This window comes from Pristiophorus japonicus, chromosome 14, assembly GCF_044704955.1.
Source record: "Pristiophorus japonicus isolate sPriJap1 chromosome 14, sPriJap1.hap1, whole genome shotgun sequence".
Classification (NCBI taxonomy): Eukaryota; Metazoa; Chordata; class Chondrichthyes; family Pristiophoridae; genus Pristiophorus; species Pristiophorus japonicus.
Window position 1 is genome coordinate 159,706,571 of NC_091990.1, and position 12,391 is coordinate 159,718,961.

Sequence of the window (12,391 nt, forward strand, 5' to 3'; positions counted from 1 at the left end):
CACTGCTATAGTTCAAACAGTAAGATCAACAGTGCAGTGGTAAAGCAAGAATATCAGAAATATCTCAAATCAATAAAAACACAGAGCAATTCAGTCCACAATCATTGTTTAGGAGTAACTGATTCAATAATAACTATTGTGGTTGAATAATAATCAAAAACTGGAATGAGCAATTAAATTGTCCCATCTCAGGTTAACAAATGAAATTTATTTGAAATTGTCCACAGATGTAGATTAAGAACTGACTTCCTTTTAATCTTGAATTCTGAAAGACTATCACAGCACACACATCTTACGTTCATTACTATGTCTAAGATTAAATGTCTGCACATTTCAAATGCACAAGAGCAGATGCGGAGAAATACCAGAGATTCTTAGTTCTTGGGAGTAAATGTTAAAAAGAAATCGAGACAGATTTTTTCAGTGCGGTACACCTCAGAATGGTAGGCTATGAGGTTTGCAGCTGCAATGTCCCAGAAAGTAATAAAAATAAAATGTGATGATCAGGTTTTATTTTTGCGCTGAAATGCGAAGAAACATAAGAATTCTAAAGATACAGGAGCCGAAAATGCCCCCCCGACTGAAAGGACCCTATCGTCTCTGAAGAATTTTCTCCACCCCAATCAATGGGGCGGAGAGTAGAGCGATATTGAGGACTTTGAAAACATTTTCATCTCTGGACGGTGTTCGGGGTGGCTGTAGGGCGGAAGTGTGTGTGGAGCGGGTCGGTCAGTGCGACACGGACATGGCGCGTCGCACTGACACATCACAACATCCCTCCCCTTCAGTTAAAGGGGAGGGCCGCTGCGAGCTCCGCGTTAACTTCAGTAGCGCCCAGTGGGCCACGAGGGAAGGTTTCGGCCAGGCCAGCAGCCCGGTACCCAAGAGGGGCTGCCGGGCTGCCTGTTGGCGGCCAGGCCGAACCTGTGGCCGCCATTATCGGGCCGACCTCGGAGTCGGGCGACAATTAAACTAAAATGGCAGCCGGAACAGTGCGCCCTCCCCTTTAAGGACGGGCGTGCCGCCCTGCCAGTGGAATCTGCCCGCAGGGGAAAGCTGCCGGGGGCCGAGCCACACCCGTGGGGCAATTTCCCTCGCGGGGCAGAAAGGAGTCGCCGCCGGTCAGAAGGGGGTCAGCCCGTGCCTGACGGGGCGGCAACACGGACGGTGTGGAAACTTGTTTCCGCTGCTCCTGGCCCAGGGGCAATTCAGGAATGGTCGGTCCATCTGCCTGTCCCGAGAGAGGCCTATCTGCACCATTACCATCTCTTACAGGCAATAATGGAGCTTATGGAGGAGGGAAATTTCGGCCCCACAATGCCGAGTTTGTTAATGGAGGGGAGGAGGGAAGAAAGGAATATCATGCATTACATTTGAATTGCAGATATTTTTGTCCAGTTCACCTTAACAAACAGAGAGGAGCTGCTTATCTTGTGCAGTTCATATAAATTCTGGCCTCCTGCGCTTCCCCGATTTTCATCAATCCACAACTGGCGATCTTACCTTCAGCTGCCTCGGCCCTAAGCTCTGGAATTCCCTCCGTAAACCTCCCCGCCTCTCTACTTCTTTTAAGATGATCCTTAAAACCTACCTCTTTGACCAAACTTTTGATCACCTGTCCTAATATCGCATGTGACTTGGTGTCCAGGTTTGTTTCAAAAAGGCTCCTGTGAAGCACCTTGGGACGTTTTACTATGTTAAAGGCATCATATAGATGCAATTATTGTTGTAACAAGTTATGAATTGCTAAGAACCTTACAAAATAATAATCCAGTGTATGCACAAACGTTGATTTTGGTTCATGTACCCTCAAATGAAAATAGTCACTAAAATTAGAATACACTATGATGTAGTCCAGTGTCTCCCATGCACACGATAAGCAATTTATCAACTTACAGTGCATTAAAATGAATGTATTTGTTTGACTGTATCCATTCATTACAAATGAATATCAAAGTTGTTTCATGATACACAATAGAGCTAACATTGTGAGAAATTATTTTATTATTCTATAGTTCTTTTATAATACTGTGCATCTCCGTGTAGAATACAATGGGCTGGACTTTGCGGTAGAAATAACGGTGAGGCTAACAGCACCAACAGTTATTAACATGTCAATCGGACAGCAACTTCCAGTGGTCACAAATGCATAGTTAAAAGCATAAATCAGGAAGTTGCTGTCCAGGATGCCCTGCTCCTCAAGAAGCTGTGTGCTAACTTTATCTTGCCAAGAGACTCATCATTGAAATACATTGAATGGTGTGTAGTTGCTATTCTTATCTAATATATATGCATTCATATATATATTTCTTTTTTTATATATATATGTATTCACTTGTCAGAAAAAGTTAGGGCTTGTCCATTCCAGCCCTTTTAATGGCATGGTATGCAATGCTCCTTCTAATTTTGGGGGGGGGGATACATGGCCTCTTTAATGCTCTGCCTGGCCCATTAAAATTTCCGCGTATGCATAATTTTTCAACTGTAAAGCCGGTAAGCGGCATGCATAGGAACTCCAGGCAGCTGCAAGGTCACGTGACGCAGCTTAACAGGAACATTGGTGGCAAGTCTTAATTACTGCCAAACAACCTCACTGGCACAGAAAATGTTTGTTTATAAGTGTGGAGTCTCATTCCTTCAGATTTTATTTACTGTTGGAGATTTAAAAAAATGTAATATACATGTGTAAAAAATATATATTTGTTACCTATTATTTCAATCTCTTTTAATCCAGTCTTTCGTTCCCTCTCTATTTCACTTTCTGTACCTGATTTGACATTGAATTCAATACTCTAACTGACACTTCCTGGTTTAGACTCTGCGCTGCTCATTAATGATTCTTCAATCTGATTGGTTAAGGATTGCTTGCCCTGTTCACAGGTCCCAGATGCTCTGTAGGGAGCGCTGCGCTTTTTGGATAGTTGGCTGACAGGAACTTCCAGTGCAAAAGCCCCTCAGAAAATTTACAGGCATGTGCTGGTTCTGTTTGTTCACCATCGACCGCAAAATCCAGCCCATATACTGTAAAAAGTCAACCGAAATTCATTGTGTGATATAGAGTCCTTTTAGATTTAAAAGAAATGCTCTTCGTTATGTTCATTGCAGCATCCAGATGAAAGACTGTTCCCACAACGATCCACAAATTAAACATAAAATGGTGGAATGCGGTGGGTCAGTCAGCATCTGAAAGGGTTGCAGGTTTACATTTTGGGTGGGATCCTGAATTGGATCTCTGCGTTTTATTGCAGATTCCGAGCATTCATGGTTTTTCTTTTTATCTGTGGAACATGCACTGCAGAACATACTTCCACAAAGTTGCAGTCATTCATACACGAGAAACATTAAAGATCATTAACATAATTAAACAATGGATATTGGGCGGTGGGTAAATGAGTGCTTCATGTGGCACTGAACCAAACAAAACAAAAAAAAGCAGTCGAAACACTACAATTGATTTGAGTGTCGCTGGGTAGGGAGGGTGAAAGAGGCAGTCACGCAATGGCTGGTGCCCATTACCTGTCAACCCCGTGAGAATTCTTTGCATGTGGATCTTCAATGAAGGCCAGAATCGCGCATAGCCTCCATTGGACAAATAGCCCAAAACTCACTACCCATGCTCGGAAACAAAGAATAGGCATTTAGATTGGTACCACCCAGGAACACATATGACAGCAGGAAACACCAACTTCAGGAAAGAGTGAGTAAAAGCAGAAATTCAGAGGAGAAAATGGAGGAGAGTAAAAATACATACTTGGACTTGCACTGCAGTTGTCCATATCAGATTTGAGTTATGTAGTTACCTCAAGTACTTGAAGAGGACTCATTTGCAGGGCTATGGGAAGGCTGGGGCGTGGGGCGAAATTGGACAGTTCTTAGAGCCAGCACAGGCATGACAGGCCCAACGGCCTCCTTCTGTGCTGTATTCTCTGATATCAATCTGAAATGCTCCCACTGCAGGCTCAGTTTTAAATTATTTCTGGGCCGATTCAGAACTCATCAAAGGACTGACATTTTGTCAGCTTGGGGTATGCTAATGTATCTCATTATATAGATCAGAAGACCTAGATTCAAATAGTAGATTTGGCTGAATGATGTCATCGGACTTCCTTCAAGTGGCACAATACTGATTTTGATTTAGCGCAGCACCACATAAAGGCAAGAAGCCACGCTGACAGGAAGGACAGGAAAAGCCTGTGGAGGTTGCACTTTGGTTCACCTTTAGCAGCCCCAATTAAATGTGAATACAGCGACATTGATCAAAGTCAATGAAGATGTCCACAATTCAACCTTCCTTTTCAAGGCGAGCGGGCGGGCAAACTGGAAGTCTACAAGGTTCCCTCTACAAAACACCACTTTAATTGCAGTGTTCTTTGCGCCATACACTGGGTTCTTCTGTGTAATAATGGTTCAGTCCAAAGTGTTCCTCTGTGCAAAAATAATGATCCATTGATTCTCCGTCAACCCAAAGCTAGAATCGTTGTTGCAAAACAGTTTTACCCTTTGTCTTCACTGGACTGGAAGGAATTTTGGCAACTAAGAGGTAAGTGGAGGAAATAAAGCCATACACGCAAACAAGCCTTAGACATGTGACCTATCTGCCATGGTTGTAAAAGCACTTTGATTCATGCTCACAAAACAAACACTGAGTTTGAGCAAAAGCCGCAGAAGCTTAAAAACCATTCCAAAATCCAGACTGCACGACAGCACAAAAAAGCAAAATGGTACAATAAAGCTCGCAGAAATGGAAATATGCCACCAACACCCATTGCCACAAATACAAAGTGCGTAACGCCAGAGACGCAAAAAGCAGTTATCTATGAGGAAAGTACCAATACCTGAATCCTTTCTTAGGCAAGGTATTCCTATCAAGCTGCGGATCACTGCGGGAAAGTGAGAAGAAAGCTAAGAAAAGTACTATAATAGGAAGTTAAGAGGTAGTAAGATTTTAAAAAGTGTATGTAGAGGGCATATAAACGGTTGAATATTAATGGACAGCCAACACTGATTTCCTCAGCAATAAGATTTGTTATGTGATATGAAAAAGCAAAATGGCAGCTTCTTTAGATTTTGAAAAAAAAATGTATACCAAACTGTGCTACATAACTGGCAAATCTGTAGTATACCAAACAGAAATATCATACAGGTATTCTGAAATAGTCACTGGTCACAGATTAAAAATCCATAGCCTGAGAGAAAACATCTTCAGATTGCTTATTGAAAAAAAGATTTTCCAAAGTTGTTCTTGGTTAGCAATGGAATGTATAAAATGATCTTCAGTTGTTGCTAACAGAGAATGTAAAGAACAAATATTCTGTTCAATATCAGCAGGTTTGTTTGCTGTTACAAGTCACTGGATTTGCATTGTGCATTTCACTTGTGGAGTTCTGCGGTAGATAATGCTTAGTCATGTAGCAGTAAATGTATGAGCATCACTCACTGAACATTTATTTAATCTAATTGGCATTTTGAAGGTAATAATAGAGATGCTGTTCAGCATAAACTTCACTACATGGTCACTTCTATAATTGAGGAAATATTTTTAACATAATATTTGAAATGTATAGTTTTAACTTAGAAGTAACAGAGATCCAAATATCAAGATCATCAGTTGGGGTTCAGTTAGACCTCGTAGTGTTCCATGTTTCCGTTCAGTAGCTGTGATGATCTCCACTACATATTAAAGGTGCAAAGATCAAATTCAGAACTTAAGAAAACCGTGCGCTTATTTTTGAAGATCCATGTACCCAAACATAATTTTTTTTTAGCAATGTACGCAGGTTCAGAGTATAGATTTATCCAGAGCTCTAAACAAATACTTTTATTGATTTTATGCCTGAATCATTTGGAACTTGAAATGCTTCAAGCATAAAAGATCACTTGGCTTTATGGTTACTCAAGTAAGCCACCATTAACAAAAGCAGCACACAAAAAAGCCATAACCAGAAGAAAGGCATTTTCCAGCACCACACAGTTTTAGAATTGAGCAACATATTAGCTTACGATGCGGATAAATGTTGGCATGCCAATGGGAAAACAATCTACACAATGGAATGCTAGTGTGATTGTGTTTATATATAGAGATAATTCAGACCATTATTTCAAAAAACGTAAGTGCCAAGAATGCTGCTTCTCAGTCAATCTTCTAAGATTACATGTCTCAAACAGTGATAATAATGAGATGCTCCTTTTCCAGTTAAATATGAATATTTGAGTCAATTACATTTAATGAGTTAATGTAGCGCCTGTTTATTAATGTCTTACTACTTTTCTTCATGGATGTTCAAATGTCATTGTAATACAAGGCAGGGACACAAGATTGTTATAAAACAGTGCAACTGAAAAGGATACCACCACAATTGAAAAATATCTATTAAACATATTTTTGTTTGTCCAATAGCACAATGCAGTGTCTGCAAACAAATGTATGACAGTTTCACGTCATCATTTGCACGAGGTAGCATTTGAATTAAAATAGCCTGCAGCTTTTCCAGTTCACATTTCTCCTCAAAGGTAATGGACCTTCACTAAAAGACGTCTTCAGAGCTTTAAAAACAATGGAAAATAACATCCTTATGGATAAGAAGGGTGGATGAGGGATTATTAATAAAAAAGAAATTATGCAGGAATTTTAAGCTGTTGTTAGTTGAATATACTGCATGATTACCATTTTTCTTTGGCACATTAGCCAACCAGTGACTCAGTTGGCCAATAAATCAAGAATGGCAAATAGAATTTAAAAATGTTCAGCATCGGAGGTGTTGGGTGCAGGTTTGTGCCTACAATGCATCGCATGCTATGTTTCAGACCTCACCTCGTCCCTCAGGGAGAATGACGGACCAGAAGTGAGAGGGGAGTGGGAGGAGTTGGGAGAATAATTATACCAGGTTGCTCTTCCACACTTCCTATTAGCCAATAATCAAGAAGCAATAGCATAGACCTGGAGCAGGTCTCTATTTTGGCATGGTAATAATATCGGACATGGGTGATGTTGGGTGGGGTGGAAAGAGATCAGAGGAACTAATTGGAAAAAATGGTGGAGGGGATCCAACTAAACGTAGAAGAAAAATCAAGTTCTTTTGTCTTAAGCTAACTTTAACTACCAGGTCTATTTTCTGTGCAGTTCAGAGACTGCAAATTTTTCCCTTTACGCCATGAACTTTTAGAGTATACAAAGTGCCTTCAACTTGTTCACAGGATAATTCACAAACATTTCTTTCTTAAATAAAAGGTTACTTTGCCTGTGAAACACAACATTTCCTTGGCAATTAACACCGGTAACTTTATGTATTGTTATCTGTTTTTTTCCACTAGCATACCACTGTGACATGATATTGACCAAAGCCTGGAATGCCATTGGACCATGTATCAAGGATCACCTGAGATTAACCTCATGAATAATGGGAAGCCTTGTGTGGAACATGCCAATTTAATTTTATATTTAGATTTCTTTTAATAAAATGTCCACTTCAAAAAGGTCAGGGGACAATTAATATTTGGTGAGTATTTCAGGGCACAAATGTGCAAATACAGACAAAATTTGCTGTTGGCAGCAATAATACTGATTATTTTAAAATATAATATTTCAAAACAAGGACAATTAGTATTAGCACCATCCCCTTCTCCTTTTCTGCCCCCACCCCACTCCCATGTTCTCTACTCTCCTGAATGCACTAACTTGTAATGGAGTAAGTCTCTGTGGGTTCAGCCGCCTTTGGTATTTGCTTCAGTGGCCTGTCTTCAAGTATGAGCCCAGTGAGCGTGTGGGCAACTTCACGGCTTTTCCTGTTCTCACCCGATATCAACTTTCCAGTAAGAGTCACTGGATAATGATCCGGAGCAGAAACTCCGGTTGATTTTGCCTTATCCCTAACCCAGGAGCACCGAAGCAAACCTATTGCTGCCTTGCTTGGCAAATTCTGGGAGCTGAACTGGGAACCTTTCTGGTATTTTTACCCTGCTGAGCCACTAGCAAGTTCTTGTACAATACTTTCAACCTAATCTCAAGTTAATGCAAGTTTACTTAAAATAGGTGTAGTACCATTAAATATTTCTTTGCGTTCTACTCAAAACTAAATTCATGAGGGTGGTTCTCACAGAAATGTTTCTGCAGTCCTTTCACTTGACTATTGTGGAACTTAATCTTAATGCTTGTTTAAAAACCAACATACCAATTAGGAAACAGCATTGCCCAAACAAAACAATGCATTATACCAAAATATTAGTAGTAGATTTTGAGATCTTAGAAGCTTAGCATTAAACAGTGTAATTTAAAAAAGTTAGGTGCAAGTTTTGCAAAGGGGGTTAATTATAAACCCAGATGATCCTTGAAGACAGGGCCTCCTTTGACAGAATTAATTGTCTGCTTCAGACTGTGAGCATTACCTGTCTTGTTTCCTTGGTAATGTATTTCTGTTGAATTTGGGACTAGCAGTAGGGGAAGAGAGAGGGCTATGGGGTGGAATCAAGCAGTACAGGAAAAAACAGAGAAAAAAAGGCAGATTAACACTTCGGAAAGAAAGAAATTAGAAAATCCGAGAATAAATACATTGATATCCAACAGCAAAATTAAAAATTCGGTTCATTCAAATTTCTAACTTGAACACTGGAACCAAAAAGCAACAAATCAGAAATGTAAGTCTGCAAACCAATTGAAATTTATCATGGGAAGATTATAGTAAAAATAGAAAGAAGTTATTCTTGGAAAGAAGTTTGACTCATATGGATCTTGTTATGTGTAATGATCACTCTGAATTATTCAAAGGCTATCATAACATATATAGAGGCTGTGGCCTCACAGGACCAGGGAATGGTGGCAGGTCATATTGGGGCTGGCAGCAGTGGGGAGATAACCAGTGGACTTGCAGTACATGGAGGGCTGGAGTCGAGCAGCATTGGGGCAAGGGGTCAGGGGAGTGGGGTGGTGGGTGTTGGCTGGGATCGTTGTGACCTGACAGTGTTGGACAGGGAAGTTGTCGCAGATCAGCCATAACCTCAATGAATGGCGGAACAGGCTCGAGGGGCTAAATGACCTCCTCCTGTTCCTATGGAAGCTGGAGTCTGTCAGAACTCAGCGCGAGGGGAGGGAGGAGCCAAGGGGCGTGTGCCTCTTTTCCTTGCCTACCTCCTCTGTAATATTCTGGTTGAGCAGCGGTGTGAGTGCAAGCAAGTAATAAGGTCACCCCCATATAAACTCCTTGCAGCAGTAGAGAGTGAGATTTTGACAAACATAAAATGGCAGCCAAACAACTGTCACAGGCTGTAAACTGAGGTGCAACATCCTCTGTGACTGGGAAATACTGGCAGGTAAGTTCAGTTAATCACTGCAAGCACTGGGAGCCCAACAGAACTCTAGACCCAGGACCAGAGGAAGGGGCAGGCCTGTGCGAAGAAAACATTTTAATAAGTGATTTTTAAGATCGGTCGGTTTATGATTTCCTCAAGAATTTGCATATTTATATTTAAAATTTAGTTTTTACACATATATAGCCAATAGCTCATTAAGCAACATGGCCGCTGAAAGAAATTAGAGCAAAGTTGTTTAAGCATTTGATTTGTTGGTTTTGTGGTACTTAATGGTTTGTATATTGTAGCTTTAAAAAAAATGGAACCATTTAATTGGTTCATCTTATAGGTACCCAACTACTTTATTATTAGTTTGAATTCAGTTAATTGAATATTTTAAATTAATTAACATACCCAACTTAACAGATAGCATTGAATTGAGGGAATAATTTTTTGGATTTATGTATGCTGACTCATTTGAGGTTTGAAATTTTTGAGAGGTGAGTCACCATGGATGAGTGCTCAATGCAAGACTTTTAATTATATAGATAATGATTGTCTGTTGGTCGATTCTGCAATAAAATTGAAGAATGATTTGTAATTTGTACTTCAGAAGATGCAATAATCTCAGTCTGCCCGAGAACAGTTCACCTCAAAGTGTTGAGTAAATTTAGAAACTGGCTGGCACATAATAATGGGGTGTAAATCAGTCTTGGGCGGTATGACAAATTGGGTGATCGCGAATCGGCAGCTAGGTTTCAAACTCCGTCTGATTTTTTTTTTCCCCCAACATAAATTTATCCTCCAATATCTCTATCACTGGGCTAGCACTGCTAACCTTTAGAGCATGTATGCTTCAGGCAAGTATTCATCAAGTTGTACCTGACAAACTTTCAACTGATACTACCGCCTGTTTTTAATTTTCAAAACTGATTCTTGTGTGTTCAAGTCTGGCCTCCTATTACAGCATTGTCTAGGTCATGGCAAGCAAGTACTCCTGGGCGGCACAGTAACAAGAGACGACATTTCAGCCTGGGGGTTAATTCATTGAGAAAAATGTAGACAGAGGTTCGGGCTAATTATTTTTCCCCTTTCACAGCTGCAATGCTCTCCCACTGTAAGCACGCTCAAGTTTCCCATCTTCTGACTATCTCATGTGCATCCAAGTCTTACGCCCTGCCCATTCCATTTGCCTCCAAATAGTGCTACCACCTCTTCCTTGCTCAGTGACAGAGGTTTTCAGGGAGCATGATTATGAGTTAGGATTATCACTGTGTTCAAAAACTATCACTAAAAGGTCAGAATCTAGTCAGAGGAAGGCAGAGATAAACCTATATCTCAATACCGTTATGATGATATTTTGTTCTACAGATGTGAGAACAAAAGGAGTAATGTTTTGCAGAGGAAAATGAAGTGGAAAAAAGACAACACAAGAGGCACACTAGATGTCCAGGAGATGTAAACAAATGGCCTATCAGTCAAGTACTCCCTACCCCAATGGGTTGTCATGAATGACGAGTTCAAATTAGTAAGACCATAAAATGAGACCATTCGTAAAAACAGGAACATGGAAATCTATAACATTTCAGTACATAATATCCTTGGTTTCTTACCTCTCAGACATAGTTGTCTTAATGCTGTTAGTCCTCACAAAAGGAGTAAGAGAATCTTCTTTAGAGGTAGTGATCAAACCACTGGTTGAGTTGTGATGACTGAGGCCGCCTCCACTGCTGAGGGAGATGTCAATGGATTCACAGCTGGTGTGCAGGCTGTTTACTGACTGATAACCTGGACCATCCTTACTTATGGTGGAGGAGCTGCTCTGACTGGCACCCCACGGTGCACCATTTGAAGCTGTGGAATGGACGGACGCGGGGCTGGAGGCCAAGGGAGATTGTATCATGTCTGTAGCCTTGTTGTAGAGTGGGCTGCTGCCTCCACTCCCTAAACATGATGGAGGAGAATCCAGGCTGTTCTGCTGGCTCAGTGTGGCATGAGGATTGGAAATGACTGTGGAATTCTTCATGTTTTCAGCTGTTGTGACAGGAGCTTGCTTAGCGCTTGGCTTGACCCCGAACAGTCTGCTTAAAAAAATGCAAAAAAAACTTGTAAGCGATATCTTTAATTTCTACAACAATATACTATTGTTTCTCTAGGAAAAACACCTGGAGGCACAGGGAGGGTGGGAAAAAAATCAGTTTAGCGAATGGCACAGCTGAGAAGTGCCAACATAGAATTTGACATTCGCCAAACCAGCCCTTTGTTAAAATGATTAAATACGTTTTTCAAAGACGTGCTAGTTTTGCCTGACGTCTAGACAGAACATAATACCAAATCCTCTCAATCCATTATTATTTTAAAGAAGTGGTGATAGATGAAGTGAAAGCCTTTTCATCAAGGTAATTTAACCTCGATAATGGGGAGGTAAAAATGTTAAAGTAATCTATAAAAGTAAAGAGGTTTTTATCATTTAAATATTCAACTTGGCTTGTTGCAAACATGACTTTCTGTGGAAATCACATGTGGAATGTTGACAAAGTTTTGCATTGACACAGCAGCATTGCACTTATAGTCAAAATACAAGAACGTTTATTAATAAAATAAATTAACCATTAAGTAAGATCAGATTTTAGTTTCTGAGCAGGTGGCCTTTTTTCTAAAAAAAAAGAAAAAGACTTGCATTTATATAGCATCTTTCATGAGCTCAGGACGTCCCAAAGCACTTTACAGCCGATGATGTAATTTTTAAACTGTAGTCACTGTTGTAATGTAGGAACCACAGCAGCCAATTTGTGCACAGCAAGTTCCCACAAACAGCAATGTGATAATGGCCGGATAATCTGTTATTTTAGTGGTATTAGTTGTAGAAACTTTAAGTAAATGTAGCATTTATCCCTATTAACTTCAGAAACACATGTTTCAGCTGTAACTTAGTGCATCTTCATGTTCAGGATTTATTTCTTGTTAAACAACAGGGGGCTGAAATTGCCCCACCTCCATAACCTCCATTGCCGCCTCTATGGAGAGGAGAGGCTTTACCGTCGGGGGCAGATGGATCGGCGGAAGTGGCGGGAACGGGTTTCCACTCCGCCAGTGTTCCTGCCGCATC

At 40.6% G+C, this 12,391-nt stretch overlaps 1 protein-coding gene across 8 annotated transcripts in view; it reads right to left on the reverse strand.

Annotated features, from left to right (window-relative positions):
* The window catches only part of nav2a (neuron navigator 2a), a 440,534-nt gene that overhangs the window by 101,302 nt on the left and 326,841 nt on the right, over positions 1-12,391 (reverse strand). For 4 of the 8 annotated variants that reach the window (XM_070899720.1, XM_070899719.1, XM_070899725.1 and 1 more), the window contains 3 exons: positions 10,896-11,363; positions 8,383-8,448; positions 4,836-4,880 (listed from right to left, as the gene is read on the reverse strand). In XM_070899720.1, the coding sequence (XP_070755821.1) occupies positions 4,836-4,880; positions 8,383-8,448; positions 10,896-11,363 (579 nt within the window). The remainder of the gene's footprint in view (positions 1-4,835; positions 4,881-8,382; positions 8,449-10,895; positions 11,364-12,391) is intronic. The other 4 variants (XM_070899724.1, XM_070899722.1, XM_070899723.1 and 1 more) reach the window with 3 other exon arrangements.